The sequence below is a fragment of the Glycine max genome, chromosome 4 (assembly GCF_000004515.6).
Source record: "Glycine max cultivar Williams 82 chromosome 4, Glycine_max_v4.0, whole genome shotgun sequence".
NCBI lineage: Eukaryota > Viridiplantae > Streptophyta > Magnoliopsida > Fabales > Fabaceae > Glycine > Glycine max.
This window is the reverse complement of record NC_016091.4, coordinates 6,467,948-6,488,272: the sequence shown is the minus strand read 5'-3', so window position 1 is coordinate 6,488,272 and position 20,325 is coordinate 6,467,948. Positions and strand designations below refer to the sequence as shown.

The 20,325-nt window shown below is 31.2% G+C and overlaps 4 protein-coding genes across 4 annotated transcripts; 1 reads left to right on the top strand and 3 right to left on the bottom strand.

The window, feature by feature from the left end:
• Positions 1-2,203: 2,203 nt before the first annotated feature.
• Positions 2,204-3,060, top strand: LOC100301903 (oleosin family protein). The gene has a single exon (NM_001249169.3). The coding sequence runs from the start codon at positions 2,286-2,288 to the stop codon at positions 2,781-2,783; it is 498 nt and encodes a 165-aa protein (NP_001236098.1). The 5' UTR covers positions 2,204-2,285; the 3' UTR covers positions 2,784-3,060.
• Positions 3,061-5,871: 2,811 nt separating this feature from the next.
• On the bottom strand, positions 5,872-7,925 carry LOC100794072 (protein AIG2-like). Its single transcript, NM_001254496.2, has 5 exons — positions 7,782-7,925; positions 7,634-7,706; positions 7,400-7,492; positions 7,210-7,293; positions 5,872-6,217 (listed from the first exon to the last, which is right to left on the bottom strand). Exons 1-5 carry the CDS (start codon positions 7,916-7,918, stop codon positions 6,074-6,076), a joined length of 531 nt encoding a protein of 176 aa, NP_001241425.1. The 5' UTR covers positions 7,919-7,925; the 3' UTR covers positions 5,872-6,073.
• A 1,065-nt stretch (positions 7,926-8,990) lies between these two features.
• LOC100793551 (proteasome subunit beta type-6) lies at positions 8,991-12,873 on the bottom strand. Its single transcript, XM_003522627.5, has 8 exons — positions 12,613-12,873; positions 12,354-12,430; positions 11,739-11,794; positions 11,557-11,629; positions 10,317-10,428; positions 9,963-10,036; positions 9,601-9,675; positions 8,991-9,365 (listed from the first exon to the last, which is right to left on the bottom strand). The coding sequence occupies exons 1-8, from the start codon at positions 12,719-12,721 to the stop codon at positions 9,240-9,242; spliced, it is 702 nt and encodes a 233-aa protein (XP_003522675.1). The 5' UTR covers positions 12,722-12,873; the 3' UTR covers positions 8,991-9,239.
• Positions 12,874-15,290: 2,417 nt separating this feature from the next.
• Positions 15,291-17,740, bottom strand: LOC100793027 (gamma-glutamylcyclotransferase 2-1). Its single transcript, XM_003522626.4, has 9 exons — positions 17,537-17,740; positions 17,181-17,294; positions 17,025-17,101; positions 16,885-16,941; positions 16,430-16,486; positions 16,268-16,308; positions 15,943-16,014; positions 15,784-15,863; positions 15,291-15,693 (listed from the first exon to the last, which is right to left on the bottom strand). The coding sequence occupies exons 2-9, from the start codon at positions 17,287-17,289 to the stop codon at positions 15,512-15,514; spliced, it is 675 nt and encodes a 224-aa protein (XP_003522674.1). The 5' UTR covers positions 17,290-17,294; positions 17,537-17,740; the 3' UTR covers positions 15,291-15,511.
• Positions 17,741-20,325: the final 2,585 nt, after the last annotated feature.

Here is a 20,325-nt window from a genome sequence, read left to right as displayed (position 1 = left end):
TTCAAACCGTTCAAATTAAAAATCTTAAATACATGTGTTTATTTTAATTTGATTTTTATCAACTAATTACTTTTTGTTACATTTTTTAAACATTGTATTTTCTTTTATTAAAAATATCTATATAATACTCGATATTCTTATTTTTCTGTTTAGAGTTCATCATCAATTGTAAGGATGTCATTATCAATATTATTTTAACTTTGGCCAACAATTGATGGTTTTACCATTATGTTATGTTAAAGTTAACTAATCTTTTTAAAAGAAGAAAAAGAGAAACAGCTCACGATTACTTTTTGGAGCCTGACATCAGTAGAAATTTGTCAGAATAAAAAAGAAAGTAGAAATTATTGTGAATGTTAAAATTTTGGGTGGATAGAGTATTTCTTAGTCGAGAGTGAAAATTTCAAGATATAGAGATTTATGTATTATTATTATTTTAAAAGATGTAGAGATTTATCTAAGAGACTAATTTATTTTAACAAATATCCTTTTTTTCGTATATACATGTCTCAAAAACAAATTCCTAACTATAGGTTTAAGAAAAATGATTATCTCGCTATATTAATGTAATTATTTGTCAACCTTATCATACTATATTGATGATATTTTTTTTAATCATATACCCTCCTTGAAGGATATGATTATGTTTCAATTATACCACATACTTAAGTGTATATAAAAAAAATTGTTGGAAAAGATAAAATTTAATTAAATGATTTTTCTATCTCGAGAAATAATCTCATATCTCAGAGAATTAATCTCATAATTTTGAGTTATGAGAATATCTCAGTTTCAAAAGAAAAGAGATAATCATATTACTGAAACAACAATTTCAAGATAGAGACAGGAAAACTCAATATGGTGTAGTGTAATATAGTTAGTAAATAATTTATATTTTTAAACATGTAATTAAGAATTTAAATCGTAGATCCATGTATAAAAAAACATTAAAAATGTTAACTTTTCAAATAAATTTGTATATTTCGAATGATTAATTTGAATTTCGGTCGAAAGACTCTGATCACACAAAAACAAGGACAAGGAAAATACATTTGCCACGCAGGTATAGAAAATATGCTCTCACGAATATAATCATATAATATCAGCGGAAATGATTAATGTCAGATTTTTTGTGCTACATAATATCACCCCCAAACCTCAATATGCGACAATGTTTGAGATAAAGGAAAAATAATTAATTAAAATAGAACCCACTTATCTTATATTTTATTCACTCCAAACAGAAATTTGTAGTTTCTTAATACACTTTTAACTCATGTTAAAATTTTCTTCTCACTGAATGCATATTGAGGCATGGAAACGTGAAATTCGCAGTGTAAAAAATGTTAAACAAACAGGCTCTAATATACGAGATTTATGTATAAAAAATAAGAATTCTACTAATAAATAAAATTATATAGCATATTATTGTAATATGTTATATACCAATTAATTTTAACTTTATATTAATTCTGTAGTTTTTAAATATTTTTTATTGTTAATATAAATTATTTCTGTCTTCAGAGAGATGGACACAAGAACGGACACAATTTACCGCAACCCAAGAGAAGAAAACAGGTGCGTAAACATGAGCCTTTGGTTAGTGACCAAAATTAGCATAAAGTTTTTTTAATGTGTCTAATCCAATAAAAGAATAGCACTCCTAGTTTTGTTTTGTTTGAACGAATAGCACATTAGCACCCCTAGTTAACAGAAAGGAGATGTTATGATAAATAATATTTTTAAGAATTTAAAATTGAGTCCGACAACGTCGTGTAATACTGTAATTCTTATAATCATTTCTTATTTAATGGGGGAAAGTTATAGTTGTCATATTTTTTTAAATGAAACCTAAGAAACAAAGTAGGAAACATCCTGCATTTTCAAACGATGTGATATAAAATGCCATTAACTTGCTTAGCTGAGTGATAAAAACAGTGAAATTTTGCATACTTCAAGTTACATTAGCCACAAGGGGATGATCAAGTGTTAAAAGGTGGTGCAGAGCACTCCAAGTTTCCCATGGTTTCATGATAACTTACTGAGGCTGTTTCAGAGAGGGGACAGTAAAGAGGGACAGGTGTTACTTATTTTGAACCTCATTTTCATGCAAAGCCGCCACGACATGCAATGCACCCTCACCTCTTGCCGCGTAACCTCTCACACCTCCTCATACACTACTATATACCACTTCCATTCTCTCACACTCGTTACTCTCATCACATTATTCTATATCAATTTTGGTTAAGAGTCTTGAAAAAGCAAGAGAAAAAAAAATACCAACCATGGCAACCATTTCTGATCAACCTAGAGGGTCCTACTCCTATGGAACCTCATATGGAGCACCCTATGGAACCACGTATGAGACCAACACCAGCATTAACAACCCACCTTCACGCCAAACAGTGAAGTTCATAACTGCTGCCACTATTGGCATCACACTCTTGCTCCTGTCTGGGTTGACCCTCACAGGCACTGTCATAGGTTTGATCATTGCAACCCCTCTTCTTGTTATCTTCAGCCCCATCCTTGTCCCTGCTGCGTTTGTGCTGTTCCTAGTTGCTTCTGGCTTTTTGTTCTCTGGGGGCTGTGGTGTGGCTGCCATTGCTGCTTTGTCTTGGATTTACAACTATGTGTCTGGGAACCAGCCTGCGGGTTATGACACCCTTGACTATGCAAAAGGGTACCTTGCCGATAAGGCAAGGGATGTAAAGGAGAGGGCAAAGGATTATGGAAGTTATGCTCAAGGTAGAATTAATGAGGCCACACAAGGAGCTTATTAGTCATGCCTGCTTATATATGCATGAGTGTATGAGGTTGAATTGAAGGTGGTGATGGTGGTGGTACCCTTGTGGATTTGCATGTTCAAGTTCTGCAGTTTATTTTGAATCTTGTTTGCATTGTTCTATGTAGTTCTGGTTTTTGTAATCTCGTTTGTTTTTGAAGCTAAATCGTTCGCCTTATTTGTGTAACCATCATGTTAATAAATCTCTTTTGTAGCTAGATCAATGATTCCTTCCCTCTTGTTGTTAAAATGTGATTTGGGTTGTTTCCTCGTTTAATTTTGTAATCTCTTATCCCTTTCTGTTGGTTTTTTTTATCTATCTTGAGGTAGAGAGGGTAGCAGGTTTGTCTGCAAGGTAGCAAAACACTAACAGGAATAAGGAGAGGAGGGTCTCTGAAGACCCCAAGTTTATACTCAGGTTGAGAGGACAGAAAGTAATCAGAAGACAATTATACAAAATACCAGCATAACTAAGTTATGAGCATCATCTCAAGCAGCATGAGATCGAGACAACAAATACTAAACTTCTCCTGAATTTAGTGGTCATGTCTCACTTGATGTAATAGAAATTAGTAGTCAAAAGTGGCTTCCGAAGTTCTATATTCTAATGCCACATGACTGTAGGAGTAGCAGAAATGATGAGAGATTGCTGAGTGAATCTTAAATCCGATGCTATTTTGACGTCATCATTCTCTGAATGATACATGAATTGGATACCATACCGTTCCCGTCTTTTTGATTGCATGTTAATGAAACAGCTCATTTCCTGTCAATAAGATTTACCTGTCACTTTCTGTTTGTGATTTTGCTTGTGTCAGTATTTGTTTAGAAGTAATCGTTTAATGTTTTCATCATGTGTCCGAGTTCATTTTGGATTCTAAAGTATAAATTATATTACTAAAAGTTTTATACATCTAGAACTATAGGGTAGTATCAAATTTATGACAGATCTCTGACTGTAACATTCTAGGGAGTTTCATATTAAATAAACTGTGTGCCTACTTACTCTTTTCTTCGGCACATGAAGTATTAATTGATAACACAGAACAGAAGCAACGAATGGATGGTTCATGATGGAAATAGAGAATAAATTCCATTTAAAGGCTGTATTCCCGTTCTTCTGTATCCTATATATTTTTTTATCATTCTGTATCCTATATATTGGGATAAGTCAATATGACACTTTGTATCTACTAGAATTCTGAATGGAAACTTGAAAGACAAAAATAAAAAAACTTATTAATAGATAAAAACTTTTGATTTGCAGCAAGATTATCCTATTACAACTATGATGAAAGGTAGGTATCATGTCGGTAAGATCATCTTAAGACAATTATGATCAAAGTTCAGTCAAGACAGATGCAAATGATACAAAGAAATATTAGAGATAGGGGAGCAATGTGAAGAAGCTTGAAAAAAATTTGTTTTTTTTTATATGTTTAACTCTTTGAATGGTATTTGTATTGATTGTTGTATCTTAATCTCTATTTTTTCATGTCTACATCATGTAGAGTTAAGAAGATTGTTTTTAAAGTTAGAAATTTCTTTGGTGCATAAAACTCTCTGTTTTAATTGATTACAAGACTAATCATAATCGATTATACAAGTGTTTGTAGCTTGCAGAAAGATTCTCATTTCCATTTAATCGATTATTAGTTAATTGTAATCAATTACACAGTTTAGTTGAGACTATGTATGATTTTTTATGAATCTATATTTTAATCGATTACATTGTTCTTGAAAGTTTTTCATATGTTGTGAAAAATACTTTAATCGATTGAAATGATAATATAATCGATTACTTCTTCGAAATAATCGATTACATTGAATATTTAATCGATTACAGGCGGTTATAACTGTTTTCTCTATAAATAACCACCTTATGTTCTCATTTAATAACAAACGAACGAAAAAAAAAAAGAAAAAAAAAAGAGAAGAAACAGTGCTTTGAATAGTGTGTGCGACTCATAATTTCTAGACTTCGTTTTTATGAAAATCTCGTGATAAAGAGTGAGTTGTAAATTTTTCTTGAGATAAAAAAAGACACACATAAGCGAAGGTTTTTGCATGTGATTGATCAGGTTGTGTTTCTCATTGACTCTTTCCTTGACTCGGTTTGTCGTGTGTTTTACATGTTAGCATATGCATGAATTTCCAAGTCACGTTAGAATAGGTTTTTATAGTTTAGGCTAAGGGTAGGTTTCTCTTAAGCTCTTATTCACAAAAAATTTTAGGGTTAGGTACCTTAATCTCTTTTCCTCGATAGGAACTAAGATTGATTGTGATTGCTTATAAGGATTATATCCATAGTAAAAATCTAATTCGGTTTGAATTAGATAACTGGATTAACTTCTTTAGAGATAGAGAGTGAACTAATATAAAAATTGGTGTATATATTCTCATGAATCTTTCTTTCTCATTGTAGTCTTGATTAATTTACTTAAGATTAAAGAAGATATCTTTTTGAGAAGGAACATTAACAAAAAAAATTTGTATTAGGTGATTGATTAAATATTACTTCATACAAAATTTGTGATACCTTCGAAAATAAGTTTTTTTTTAAGTTCGATTTGATTTAGAAACCAATTCACCCCCTCTTAGTTTATGAGTTCCATAATTTTTTCAAGAAAACGTTGATAAATTTTTTATTTTATAAACACTTCAAAATTTAATTTATCCTATAATCAATAGATAAAAGAGAATAAGAATGAAATAAATATACCGAAAATTATCCTAATTCACCTTTCAACACAGCTGAACTTGTCAAGACTTTCACCTTTAAGCCTAGATGAAAATGCTTTAAATGTTCCTTCTGCACGAATTTGCCATGGTTCAAGAGATACAAATAGGACTCCTAACTTCCAAAATGTAATGCAACTCCCCCCGCCCACCCCAAAAAAAAAGCCCCCAGCTATGTATAAACCTATAATATTGGGAGATTTACTTTATTTTCAACGGGGCCTCCATTTTGACACTCTACTATGAAATACTAAGGATTATAAGTTCATTTTATATCTTGCAACTTATGTTCTATTTATTGTATATAGATCTCTAGTGAGGGGGTAATCAAATATTAGAATTAAGACTGTACAAGATAATAATACAATAATATAACATAAATATATTACTGAAAACTTGTCATTGTTAGCATTGAGATGCTTATTAAATCATCAAATGAATTATTTGAGAGTAACTAATATTTATTAACAGTGAATGGTATGATTCTTAATTGAATCATACAACTCTGCACAGTGCACATAATGCAGAATTTTTTACAAACTGCAAACATCAAGGTTCAAGTGGCTTATCGTTTTCTTGCTTGTAGAAGGTTTCATAAGTCTGCACTCTTGGCTTTGATTCTGGCAATTCCAACTCTTGCATAAAGCCACCAGTCATCTTGACGAAATCATTCAAGTGAACTTGTTTCCATTCCTTTCAAATAAAAAATCAGAATAGTCAGAAAAAAAAACGACTTCTAGAAAAGGGAGGGATGCAATAAAAGGAACTTAAATTTGAATTCAAATTTGAAACGAAGAAATTAAAAGAACATGTAAAGTTTAACGACATTGACACAAACTATGCATATACTGATGGGCCAACAGGCTTGAAAAACAGGACAAACTCCTATTATCGATCCTTTAAAACCAATTACAAAATTAATCTTGAATAAAACCTCAATGAAGTTTCAATCATTTATATAAGCATAGCATAACTCTTTAATTAAGAAGTTTGAAAATCTTCACCAAAATCAAAACATGAGGGAAGTAAAGGGAAAGCACAAAAGGGAGGTGGTCAACTATGTACCAAGTCACCAAAGTATAACTATTACAGTGCTATCTGCCTTTTAATTTGTATGCACATAAACAAGTAGTCATAACTTGTTCATCAAGGAAATTGAATCGTTATGTCTCTGACAATTACTCATGTTACACATGGTTTTAGACAAAACATTCTCATCTGATATGGAAATCCCGTCTTCCCCCAATTAGCCTGCGGCAAAATTCCTTTAACTCAAAGTGTTTTACAATGCAACCAAGGTTTTAAAAGAAGTTCCCAAATGTGATTGTGGACACATTGTCAAGATATTTAGGGTCTCCATGAACACATAGCAACTGAAATTGTGGTCACATCAGCTGCATTTGTTCGCAATTTCTCACAATACCAAAAATTGTGAAGAAACTGCAACCATCACCTCGACCACAGCTTCAAACTTTGAATGCAATCACAAGTAATCATAGCCAACAAAGGCCTCGGCCACAAATTAGCTGGCATCACGAACTAATGTTTCCAGCATACGAAGAAGAATAAATATGTTTGAACTTTGAAGGTCATTTGATGTTTCTCTTTTGTCCCCAAAACATTTGAGAATTGTATTGATTTTGAGAGGAGAAAATGGAAATAAGAAAGATGGCATGGTTGCTGACCTCAAAATCCCACTCTGCATTTAAGTTAGGATCATTTGGGTTGCTCCAAACATAAGCGCAAACTTGTAACTTTTCAGACTTGTCCTGTACAATTAAATTTAGCATTCAGAGATTAATAACGTATTTTTGGGAAACGTAACATTTGCCTCATTTGTTATAGAAAGAGAAATAGTAAACAAGAGAGACTGACCTTCAAGGAAACCTCAACATCAGTTCTAGTATATTCAACATCCTCGAACTCATCTAAGATATCTAGTTCTACTCCGGAGATACCAAGAAGCACCTGATTAAAAATAAATAAAAAATTAACACTCTTCTGTTCAAGATTTGTTTTAGAAAGGAAAAAAAAAAAAAAAAAAAGATAAATACAAGGATGGATGCAATATATTAGAATTATGAGGAATATGTAGAAAGAGAGACAGACCCTGCCATTAACTTTGTTGTTTTGGACGGGGAGAATAGCGGGATAAACGCGACCTTTGATCTTAAACCTGTGACTGCAAATCAAATACTATCAAGTTAGAGAAGCGATAAAATCCGAATGAAGTGGAGAGAGAGAGAGAGTACTAAACTAGTCGTGAAGGATGGCGGGTGCGGTTGGAGGGACGCGCTTCAATAGGGTATGGACAACCTCATCGGCTAACAGACTACCGTAAACGAAGACGTTGTGAGTCTCGCCACCACCCACGCAATTCAACTTCACGCTCATCTTTCTTTCCTTCTTCCCCTCTACTGTCACTTAACTCCCTCTATTTTAATAACTATGCTTTACTCATTTTATTTTTTATAATTAATAAATAGCTTTTTTAATTCCTGAAATATATTAAATCAATTTTATAATTTTTTAAATTTATATTTTAATTCACAAAAGGTTTTTATTGTTAAATTTTTTAACTCTGTTGATTAACAAGTTTTAATTGAAATATTTTTGAGAATTAAAATATAAATTTCAAGAATTAAATAATTTAATTATTAAATATAAGAACAAAAAAAATAAGTTTAAAAACTATAAAAATTAGATAAATAATTAAACCGACAACTATTTTATTTGTTACCAAAATGACGTCCTCACTCACTACTTTAATAGTGGTATAAGAAAAACATTAATAATAATACTAAGGGTGGAGATGTTAACTAGATGAATGTTCGGAGTGAAATATTAGTAGGGAGTGAAATATTAGAGTGGAGATGTTAACACCTATCCTTATTTTTCTGTCACACTTTTGGTTCTTCGATTTTTCATCCAACTTAAGATTGACATGTTTTGGAGTTACTAGAACCTTTCAAGAATACCGAAGAACCACTCATTTAATCCCTAAATTACCGCATTGTCTCCAATATGGCATAAGTTCAAATCTCAAATTTAAAATTTCAGTAATTTTCATAATTCCTTATTCACCATAAATTTATCCTAATTAATGGTCCCATTGATCATTTCTTTCAGGCTCGCTCTAAAACAATGGTTACTAGTTTCTTTCGTTCTTTTTGTTAATCTTCGTCCAACGTATATGCTATCGTATCGTGATGATTAAGCCCTTCAAAACAATTCTTTTCGAGCTTTCATTTTTTCAGAATAGAAACCATCATTAGAGATCCTTAGTAAAAATTTGAACGAGTATTCAATTATGTTATCTATCAAATAAATTACTATAAATTCAACTTTTTTTAAAAAAAAAATCTAAAAGTTTAAAAAATCAACAAATTTTATATAAAATTATTAACCGTGTACTACTTGAAATTTCTGGTATTTTGTATCACAAACTACCACGAACAAAAACAAGTTTAAAATGAATTGTGATAATTGCTTTCTATGCAAGACCAATTCACCAAAGTACACGTTACTTTGGAGCTATATGATGAAGGAAACAAAGGTTAATCATGGTACGTAACAAAAGGATATAACTCAACCATCAAAAATATCCAACCAAACAAAGTAATTGACTACACAAATCGTTAGCTAGTTCATAAAAGAGAGAAGACAAGATATAATCTATCAGGAAACATTTCTGAAACACGGCAACTTCTTCACATCACATGCTCATCGGCTCTGGGGCACCAAGAATGTCTAGCAAGGAGTTGTGGGGCTCCATTTCCTCGTGCCATAATGGAAGTTGGTCGCCAGGGTAGAAATTCCTGGTCACTCCCTCTGAGTTTATCTACAAGGATTTCGAACATCAAAATCAGGTGATTTCAAATCATTGTGCATATGTAAAACAATATGAACTTTGTTTTTAAAATACAAGTTGTCAATTCAGTTTATTACTATTAAGACAATGCATTATGCCTCTTTCTCAATCCCTTATCCACCCTCCTTCCTTACAAGACCTACTAAGATTCTCACTATAAGGAAAAATAAAGAAAACACACAAGTCACTGGTCAAGATGTCTTACTATGACTGTTCGGACAACCCCACCACTTGCACCATCACGAGCAATAGCCAGTGAAACAGCCTTTTTTACTAAATCCTGCCATGCAACATCAAAATATACTATCAGCAACAAAGATTCAAACAAAAATTTCACCCAAAAAATATCATCCTCAGAATTTCTAATAGCTTCTAAATTATTTGGCTATATTAGTTGGTGTTCATATCTTTGTTGCAACAACGAGAAAATCAGATTAGGTTCCCAAAACTAACATCCACGACAACTTCATTGGCACTGAAGACGTTTTTGCATTAAAAAAAAAAAAACTTTTAAGTGATTTTTTTTCAACTTAATAAAAGCAGAGCAGTAAGAATCCAAACACATACCTCAGCTTCATCCTTGGTCATTCCCTCTTTCCAGGCTTGGTCAAAGAAACCATACAAGTAACTGGAGCCAGATCCTGCAAAAGAAAAATCAAGTAAACCAGAGCTTTGCAAACAAAAGCCATGCATCCCAAGGAAAATGCTAACAGGCTAGCAATTATAAATTTAGAAATAACAATGAACACAATAGAAAACCCATGCCCACATTTGCAACAAGCAATTGATATCAAGGGAATAACATGGGCAATTGATACAGAAAATATATGTATATAGGGATACTCACATGTTTAGCTGAACATGAATACAGAAATAATAATAATAAAATTGTACTTCAACACATTTTTAACAGTGAAATACCTCCGATAGCAAAAGGTTGTTGTACTATTGTTCCACCCAGAGGAACTCCATAAATTTGTCCACCTTCATATTTATCCCATCCACCAACAATTAACCCGGTCTCTAAGAAATTCTGCCAATTAAAGTAAATGTACAGCAAAGCCATAAATATTTGAGAGAGAAAGAGCAAAAGTAGGAGTATCCATCAGGCTAACACAATAGTGGATCATTCGGTAATATTTGGAATCAGAATACTTAGTTTTCCTATATTATTTAATGTCTAAGTCTAATCTAAGATTGAAAATGGTTAGCAGCAATGACAGCTATGTAACAAAATTGTGTCAGTATCATTCCGTATTGTATCTCCTCCCACTCAACCAATATTAAATCTCTTTGCAACTTAAACTTCACCTAAAACCCCTTCCATAATGTAGCCACTTTCTGAAACTTTTCTGCAATCGCCAATACCTAAACTTCCAAAAGTTTCACAATTCTAATCCTAACCATCAAAAGGGATGTTGAGCTGCTCAGTGGGAGCTTTGATTAAATATTAGAGATCATCAGAAAAATTGGCAATATGCGATCCATGTAGACAACCTGTCCTAGAGGGATGATAAGCTTTTGTTGTTGCATTAGTGACATTTGCCAGCAATTCTAGCAGTATTTAGTTCTATGTGATTGAGAATCTTAGGGTCCTCACATTTTTCTCATAAATTTTCAAAATAAAAGGAAGGGCCATCATATTATTATATCCCTATACAATGAAAAGACTCTAAAGTTTCAACTAGGCTTATGTCCACTTCAATGATCAAATTAATCCAGTACAAAAATAGTGACTAAAATTTCAAGTAATCACTTTCATTTTTTAGCTCCTCATTTCTTGATACTTTCATTTTGTAGCATCTCTTGGTCTCTTCCTGATTGAAATTGGAGATCAATGGTATGATTACAGCCTAAGACTAATATAATGAACCAACCAGTTTTATCAACCAATGTGAAGTTAATTTAACACTTATTCAACTCAAAGTTTCAACTTTATCAGTTTACATGCGTAAGGTCTAAAATGAATCTGATAATGAATCACCAAAGTGAACAATAAAACTTAGGGTAATTAAAGCTTTAACAGAGCAAGCCTTAAAGTCAAATCATGTGGGAAGAAAGCAAAATTTTAGAAACACGGTGCTTGGTATTGATACTATCATTATTGGTGGAAACTCAACCATGCAAATCGAACTACCAAGAAAAGGCCTTAAGGTCAAACCTTATTGTTATATGAGAGAAGTCGGACAAGGTTTGCAGCAACTTTAACTGTTGCAGGTTGTCCAAGTTGTATTCTACATAAATAGAAACTCACAATTTTATACACCAGATCATAGCCTAAAACTTCATTTCACAGAAGAGAATACCCTATTAGTATATAATAGGGGAAGTAAAGTCACTTACGTGTGTTGATGGAGGAAGTAACGCACATAATCAGAGACAATCTGAGAATCAGCAGCCTGTAAAAAGAATGCAGATTGTTATTTTTAAGGCATAAAACAATAACAGTGTATGAGAGATTCCATAGTCATCTTCTGCAAGATTATAATACCAGTATGTTCAGTATCTCGTATGACTAGAACAAACAAAAAATTAATATATTAGATTATTAGTTTCAAGAGTTCAAACAGAACCTTCACCAAATCGTCATCCACAGATTCCACACACATTGATAAGATTACTTTTAGTGAAGGGCAAAATTTGAAAATGACCAACATATTATGTAAGAAATCGAGGGGAACATTGATACTAAACAGCCAAAAGCCTCATTCTCTGCCAATAAATTCAGTTAACAACAACTGCATTTGAAACCCTATATTTTTAAACCTTAAAAAAGATGTCCAACACCATACATTATGAGTGAAACAGCATAATTGCATCAGACACAGCAAAGCAAATATCCAAATTAACAGTAACACGCAATCAAATCCAGGCTATTAATAATGATAGGAACAAATCACCATAATTACACAACAATTTGGCATTTACACAAGAGTGATAGGATTAAAAGAACAATACCGATCCAGAGCGACACACGTATACATTATCAGTGAGCTGAGTGATTTTGTCCGATGCTCGGTTGGCAACATACACTCCTGAAAGTGGAAAAAATAAACAACTAAATTACTTCACAAATCAACAACGAGAATCTAATCTCAATCCTTAAACAAGAAGCTTGTAATTACCCAGAGAATGAAACAGTCAAAACAAAACAAAAGAAAAAACGAAAACCCTAAATTAATATGGGATCGGCTTGGAAAGGAGAAAGAGAGTGTACCGGTGCTGGTTCGAGAGTCGGCTCCGAGAACGACACCGCCGTTGTAAGTAACGCCGATGATAGTGGTTCCCATGGAATGGGGAGCGCTGAAATCGACCTTCTGATCCATGATTCAACAGCGAAGCAACAACGAGAAGAAGAAAAGAGTGTAAAATGTTGAGTGCCCTAACGCAAAAGATGGAAAAAGAAAGCAGGTCTCGCTCTTCTTATTATAGCAGACCAGCTTGTTGCTTAAGTTTTTCTTTTCCCATTTTGGAAGTCAATTTTTTTTCTTTTCTTTTTTTGTTTAAATGCATTTTTTAATGTAATAAAATGTTGTTTTCATTTTCTTTCCTAAATTTTTTTTCTTAATTTTAATCTTTATCAAATATGTTTATTTTATTTTTCATCTTTAAAACACTTTAAATAACATTTTTTTACTTTTTAAAATATTTTTTTTAGTGTTCAATGCACATTGATATCTAACATGTTCTAAGGATAATTTTGTAAGAACTAAAAAAATATAAGAACAAAAAAATGTTTAATTACAAGAATGAAAAATATATTTAAATTTTTTTCTTTTCCTAATTTATGTGAATTTGATGTGACACACTTTTCTCATTTAATAATGAATTCTTAATTTCATGTATTTAGTCAACTCCACCTCTTTCATGTATATAAGAAAGTTATTTAATCTAAATTCCAATTATATCTAAACTTTTATCAAAATTTTATTTGATGTAGATAGGTTATATTATCAAGTCTTGTTTGATCTCATTTTTTCTTTAAAAAGTAAAAAGGGAAGAAACATATTTCTACTACGTAATCTTATGGTATGCATGAGTTGTCATAATTTTTTTTTTTTACACTATCTTTCATTCTCACAAATAAAAAAAATGTTAGATTTAATGAAAAATAATATATTGAATAAACTAAATATCAATTATTATTATTCAAAATAAAATAAGATTAAAAGAAGAAGAATATTGATAAAATGTATTTTCTTCCATTTTATTTAGCATTATATTTTTTCTACTCAATTTAAAATAATGATGAAAACTTATCACTCCCAAACATCTAAAGGAGTTTTCAATAAACTCTAGCAAGTAACTTTTGTGTAGCTTACATGAGTTACACTTATTTATTGAATGTGACTGGACTCAATAGTCAAGGCTCAATTGTCTTAAATTGAATGATTAATTGTCACGTTCAATCTATCTATACAATTAAGTTCATAATCTATCAAGCGCCAAGTTAAAAGGTGTGAGTCCTTATTATGTTGATCAATTTATTTGGACAGTTCACAATCCTTCAAGCATTGAACCTAAAAAATGTAAACACTTATTATGCTTAATCGACTTGTCTAGATAATGTAAAATTCATTAACAGTGTGTTTGGATTGAAAGTTTTAAAATAACAAAGAATTTAAAATGCAAAGTAATTTAAATGAAGAAAATCAAATTTCATTCAATTGCATAAATAATCTGTTTGGACCATTAATTTAATGTGGATCATTTGGTTAATATCTACTTCTCATCCTTTCAAAACTCAATTGATTCGTCGTCACTATATCCTTCTACCTTAGAAACTTGTTCAACGACAATGGTCCAAGATTCTAACTACTGCAATATTCTCATTGATGGATCGAAGATCAAGCATTAACCATGTTTGAAGCTTTGTAACACTGATAGCATTGACGACAAGGAGGCACAACACCACCACGTTGAGGGATTCGTGTCAACATCGTCGACGGTGATGATGAGGATGTCAGAACTTGTACATCGATAAAACATATCTATTGGTAGAGATCAACGTTGTGGTGGAATTTGAAATTCCACCTATTTCAATAGAATTGTAAATTCCTTATTTTAAAAAAGGACTAAAAATTTGAAGAATTTATGAAATTCTGAAAGTAAATATTCAAACAGAACATTTTTCATAGTATCAATTCAAATACTCTAAAAAAATTACATTATCCCCTCTAAATATTCTATCCAAACACAACAAATGTTGAACCTGAAAAGTCTGGACACTTGTTATATTCGACTACTTTATAAATTTTTATAATAAAATATCTAAATAATGGTGTGAAAAAGTTATTTTATCCTATACTTTTTTCATTTATTATCAAAAAAATCCTAACATATAATAATAAATAGGTAAATTTACTCTCTTCTACTACTTTATAAAAAAATGAACTTGCGTTACATATGTATTTCTCTACTATTTTTCCACATAAAAAAAGGTTTATCATAACTTGTCATATTGAGATAAGAGGGTTTTTATAATAACTATTTAAAAAATCATGGTATTATTTTCAATACATAAGAAAAAAATACTGATTTTGACAACAGAATTGACAAATTGCAAAATTAACTCTGAAAATGGCAGCACGGTATGACACTTTTTTTATTTGTTATTCGGACAGAATTGACAAATTGCAAATATTCCAAAAAATATCACGATTCCCAGATTCGGCTTTACCATGATAGCATAGCAACAAATTAAATCCACCATCCATACGGATCAAGAAGACGAAACCAAACACCAATAAAACAGAAAAGAACTTTGCTCAAAACAGAAGTAATATTATTCATTTCGAAGTACCAGCAATTAAAAGCTATAAATAACTCCGTAAGATTGGGATGCAGAACTGGTGGAAAAAAAAAACTCTGTAAGATTGCCGTAAACGAAATAAATAGAAAAATTGAACTTTTTCAATTATAACATCTGCGAACATTCATTCCAATTCAAAATATTGCGCCTCACTGAATTTAAGCAATATCTCAAGGGAATGGCTGAAGAAGCCGCTAAAACTAGGCGAAGAGGAATATATGTGATGTTATTTAAAATTTGAATTAGGGTTAGTAGGGTCCGCAGTAAATCAGTTTAGTTGCCGAACTCAGCGTCAGTTTCCGCGTCAGCTATCCAAAGCAATAGGTTCTGGCAGCGGGAGCAGTTGAAGGGTAGGGATTGGCACATGAGGAGGGTGTGGAAGTTGTGCTGCTCCAACCTGTTTCTTCTCCTTTGGTACTACATTTCCCACTCCAAGTACTTTCTTCACTTCATTGGCAAGCTCTATCACCAAGTCATCCTCATGGCCTGCACATCAAAATATAAATGCGAAGCTCGTGTCATGCAAAGAATAATGTTTGACTGCACATGTATGTGTATGTTAAGGAGATAACTTACCAATATCATGCATGGCCTTTTCTAGAAGGAAAATGTAATCCCTGTTGTTTCCGCAAGGGCCGTATGCAGTTGCTATTTGCCTGAACGAGTAAGAAAAGATTAATGCAACCGAAGGATAGGTCACTACTTCCACATATAAATATGGGGAGAATAACATACCTAGCCATGTCTTCAAGTGGAGCAGGTCCCAGGTAGTATTTGTTGTTCACTTTGTCTGGAGTAGATGTGAATCTGTAGATTGACATCACATGATATGTATTAGCAAACTTGTCCTCGTAAGTACGAACATACCAATTGTGTAGCTTAGTGCATGTTTGATTGCTTATTTTAGGAATAATAGCTTATTTAATATTTTTTGCCTCTTTCCGTCAGGAATTCTGAAAAACAAGCTATTATTTCGTTAAAATAATAAATTTCCAAACAAACACTTATATATAGGTATGAATAAGCTACAGAAAATCACAAACAATGTATAATAACTTACACTATTACATCAGTTAAAGTAGGATGCAGTGAATCTCCTTCCTGAAGAAATAAATAAATTAAGATAGCAAGTTAGAAGTAGTGAATATTAAATATTAAAATAACAATCACTTGCAAGTAATTGGAAAGAAAAGAATAAACTTGACAATTGCATGTAACTCACCTTGAAGAAGTTTACAAGAGTCTTTCTGTCATATTCACATTCCCGTCGCTCCAAATACTAAACAACAAAAGAGTGGACAATTGAAGCCCAAAAGGTATATTTAGTCTGAAATCACTAATGAAATAACCATAGAGACAGGCAAAAGTGGAATTATAATCCACTGATCTTGGATAGAGACAGGCAAAAGTGGAATTATAATCCACTGATCTTGGATAGAGGCAGGCAAGATAAGATTGTAGTGGACAAAAGGCAAAAAGAATCCTCCTCATAGGGCAAAAAATATGGCTTCATAGAGATTATTAGCGAATGGCCCCAAGTTAAACAAAAATAGAAAGCATCTATCGTATTGAAAACACAACAATAATTTTAAAAGGGCACACACAATTAAGAGCCAAAAATCATTACAAGTTACATTTATAGTTAGCTTGGTATCTGTAAGGTGAAAATAATTTTACCTGCATAGCCAATTTTTCCTTTTCAGGGCCTCCTCGAACACAATAAGCAGCTCCCCACTGCAGAAAGATCGGAGAAATTATAAGAAAAACAAATCAACATATAAGAATTAAGTTCTGCAAAGACATAACAATGCACTTACGCAAATAGCCCCTTCTTTCTCCTCCAATGTGCAAGTTCTCGCTGGGTTTTCAGGCGTTCCCCGGTGATCAATGCACGCTGCAAAAATAATTTAAAATGCCATGTCTAAGAAACTGTGGAAGTTGTGCCAAAATAGTTTCACCGGCGCGTGACTTACCTAAATCAAACACGCGTCTGTAGTCCTTGATGAAACCAATAATCTTCTCGTCGTAATCGAATCCAGGGTTCCACACCAGTGAACCGTAGCCAAAAACCCAGAAAACCATGATTTCTGAGGAGAAAAGAAATGCAGCATAAGTGAATATTCATAAAATGAATGTATAAGATTAAATAACCATAAGAAAACTAAAGTGAATTAAAAAAAATAAATTAAATCAATTGTCTAAGCTTCAAATCAACGCCACATTCTGAGAGATTCGGGCGTTTTATTGCGGAATAAAAACAAATTAAGTGGCTAATAAAAAATCACCGACACAAAAACGAGAATGCCTAAAAAAGAAAGGGGGTTCTTACATTTGGATCTGGAAAGCTACCGGAGGGAATGGGAGAAGATTTACGAGGGAGAAGAGAGGAAATGCCAAACAACTAGGGTTTAGCAGAGAAATTAGGGTTGGAATGGTCCTCTCTTTCTCTCTGCTCTTTGTTGTTGGTTCCTTCTCTTTCTCTGGCTTGAGAAATGCCGCACACGAAAGATATGTATTTATGGTGTGTGCGGGGTGGCACGCGGATTCGGCTTCCTCCAACAACACAACATGTCTATCACGTGCCTCTTTTTCATACTAATAAAGAAACTAAAAAAAATATTTGTAATATTATGAAGATCATAGAAAAACAAAATTATAAATAACTTAAATTTTCATTAACTGGAAAATTTATTTTTAAAAATTTTGGAATTAATATTCTAAAGACATTGATTAGGATTTATCATTAATTAATAGGTATGGCTAGTTAGTACTCTACTGCTGTATTGGAAATTAGTTACTTAAAGAAATTTATAACTACAATTTAATTTTTTTTAGTGAGAATGATCCTTTTAAGAAGTTATCGTCTTAATAAGTTAATTAAAAATAATACTACTAACACTTAAGTATTTTTTAAAAATGCAAGTTATCTTAATTGAAAGACACTATGAAATGAAAATATGTTGTTTAAGTAACATATTAATTACATTAACTGGCTAAATAATTGTTTTAGATAACAGATTGTGGAAAAAGATTATCTACTTTTTAAAGTTGTAATTTGTGAGTTTATCTGCTTGATTTGAAGAGTCATTCTTGAAGAAGGGAATTCTGTGGAGTAGGAAGATACATTGAACCTGGACAATATGGGATTGGTATCGTTATCTGTGCGAACCACTTGAGTCGAGCCTGAGATTCAAAATGGAGAAAGAATTAGAATGAGAATTTAGAAAAAGTGACTAAACTGTAATAGGTTCAATGAATGTGGACATTGTAGTTGTTGGTTAGGTAAGTACTAATTAGGTTCCAGCACAATTGGAAATTTGAGATGATGACTCGTGTTAAATTCTATGGCATGCTTTTTACCTTCCATTCAGAATCGTGTAGCAGGATTAGGATTAGGTAGTTAGTTGGTGGTGAACAATAAAAGGAAAAAGTATATGAGGTGAGCATGTCTTTGTTGGGTTTTTTTTAAGAGAATAAATTATTTCTTTGGGAGATTTCACATTGGAGAGAAACTATTTGATATTCTGAATTTTTTTATAATAAAAATAATTTCTTGTATAAGTAACCAATACAGTATGTGTTGTGTAAAAGAAATATTAAAATAAATATTATTTTAATTTTTGATATAATATTAATTTATGTTCTTATTTATATTTTTTTATAGTATTAGTCATGAATGATAAAAATTATAAACAAAATAATAATTATTAGATTATTTTTATAAAATTGTTATTTTTTTCATCTATTTATTAAATTTGTATTTAAGTAAATAAATTTAATACGACTTTTATTATTGAACAGTAAGAAGTACTACTTAACACACTCTTTTTAAATACTATTTTTTATTAGTTAATTTTTTAAAAAAGTTACTAGTAAATAATTAATAAATAAATTCATTAAATGGAATGCGACACTAATTTTTGTAAATTTTAATAAATTTATGTTTTAAAAAAACTATATAAATAACGTGTTTCTAACATTTATCAAATTAAAAATTATTTAAAAAACATTACCAATGCATTTTTAATATATTTTAACGTGATTTTTAAAAAGAAAATTCTTATTTATTAATTATTTAATAATGTTCTATGTATAAGGTAGAATATATTTAAAAGTAAGATGATTACCTGTATTGTCTGATAACAACAAAACTGAAAAAAAAAAATATCTTTTCACTTTTTTATTTGTAATATATATATATATAGTAAAAGTATGAATAATTTAATATAATTCCCTCACTCCTTTTCAATTTTTCCTCCGAGACCAACGGATTGAGATTGGCAGTATGTCTCACAATTTTATTTTGTTTTTTCCCATTCTTTCACGTTCTAAAAAGTTTCACAAAATTCTTTCAAAATAATTTGTTTTGCGTTCATTTGATATCAATCCGTCCTGATTCATGCATTGTCTTTCAAACGTGTTTGGGATCATAACGAATATTATACTAGTTTAGGTAAAAAATTAATTGTTAGAGGTGGAGTTTTTTTAAAAAATAATAAAATGAGAACCAAACAATCCTTATTTTCTCTAATATATTTTTTTTTGTCACTGTGGTAAATTTGGATGTTGGTAGGGCAATTTGATTTGATTATTAGACAAAAAAATCATCTAAATCAAATATAAAATAAATAAATGGATTAACTTGATTCGGTTGTGATTTGATTTGATATTTTTTATTTTTTTAAAATATTTATCATAATTTAAAAACTATTAGCTAAACTTACATATTATATTATTTTAAAAAAAATTGTCAAATTATTCTTAGTAGAAATATTATTCCTCACATTTCCCTTTTATTTTCTTTTAATTTGGCACTCAAATAAGAGTTATTGGTTAAAAATGTTAGATTAAAAGAAAATAAAGATAGGAAATGAAAAATAACTCTTTTTAGAGTTATTATTTGAGTAACTTGATCTCTAACTACTTAAAATATTATATAATTAAAAGTAATATTATGTAATTTATTTTGTTAGAAAAAAAATGTATGAATAGCATGAAATGTGAAGAGGTCATTGCCCTAACTTGTTTGGGCATGGTGAATTAGGGATGATGGAATTAGAGAGGATAGAAATGCATAAGAAAAATGATATTTTTTTTATTTGGATGGATTGAAAATAG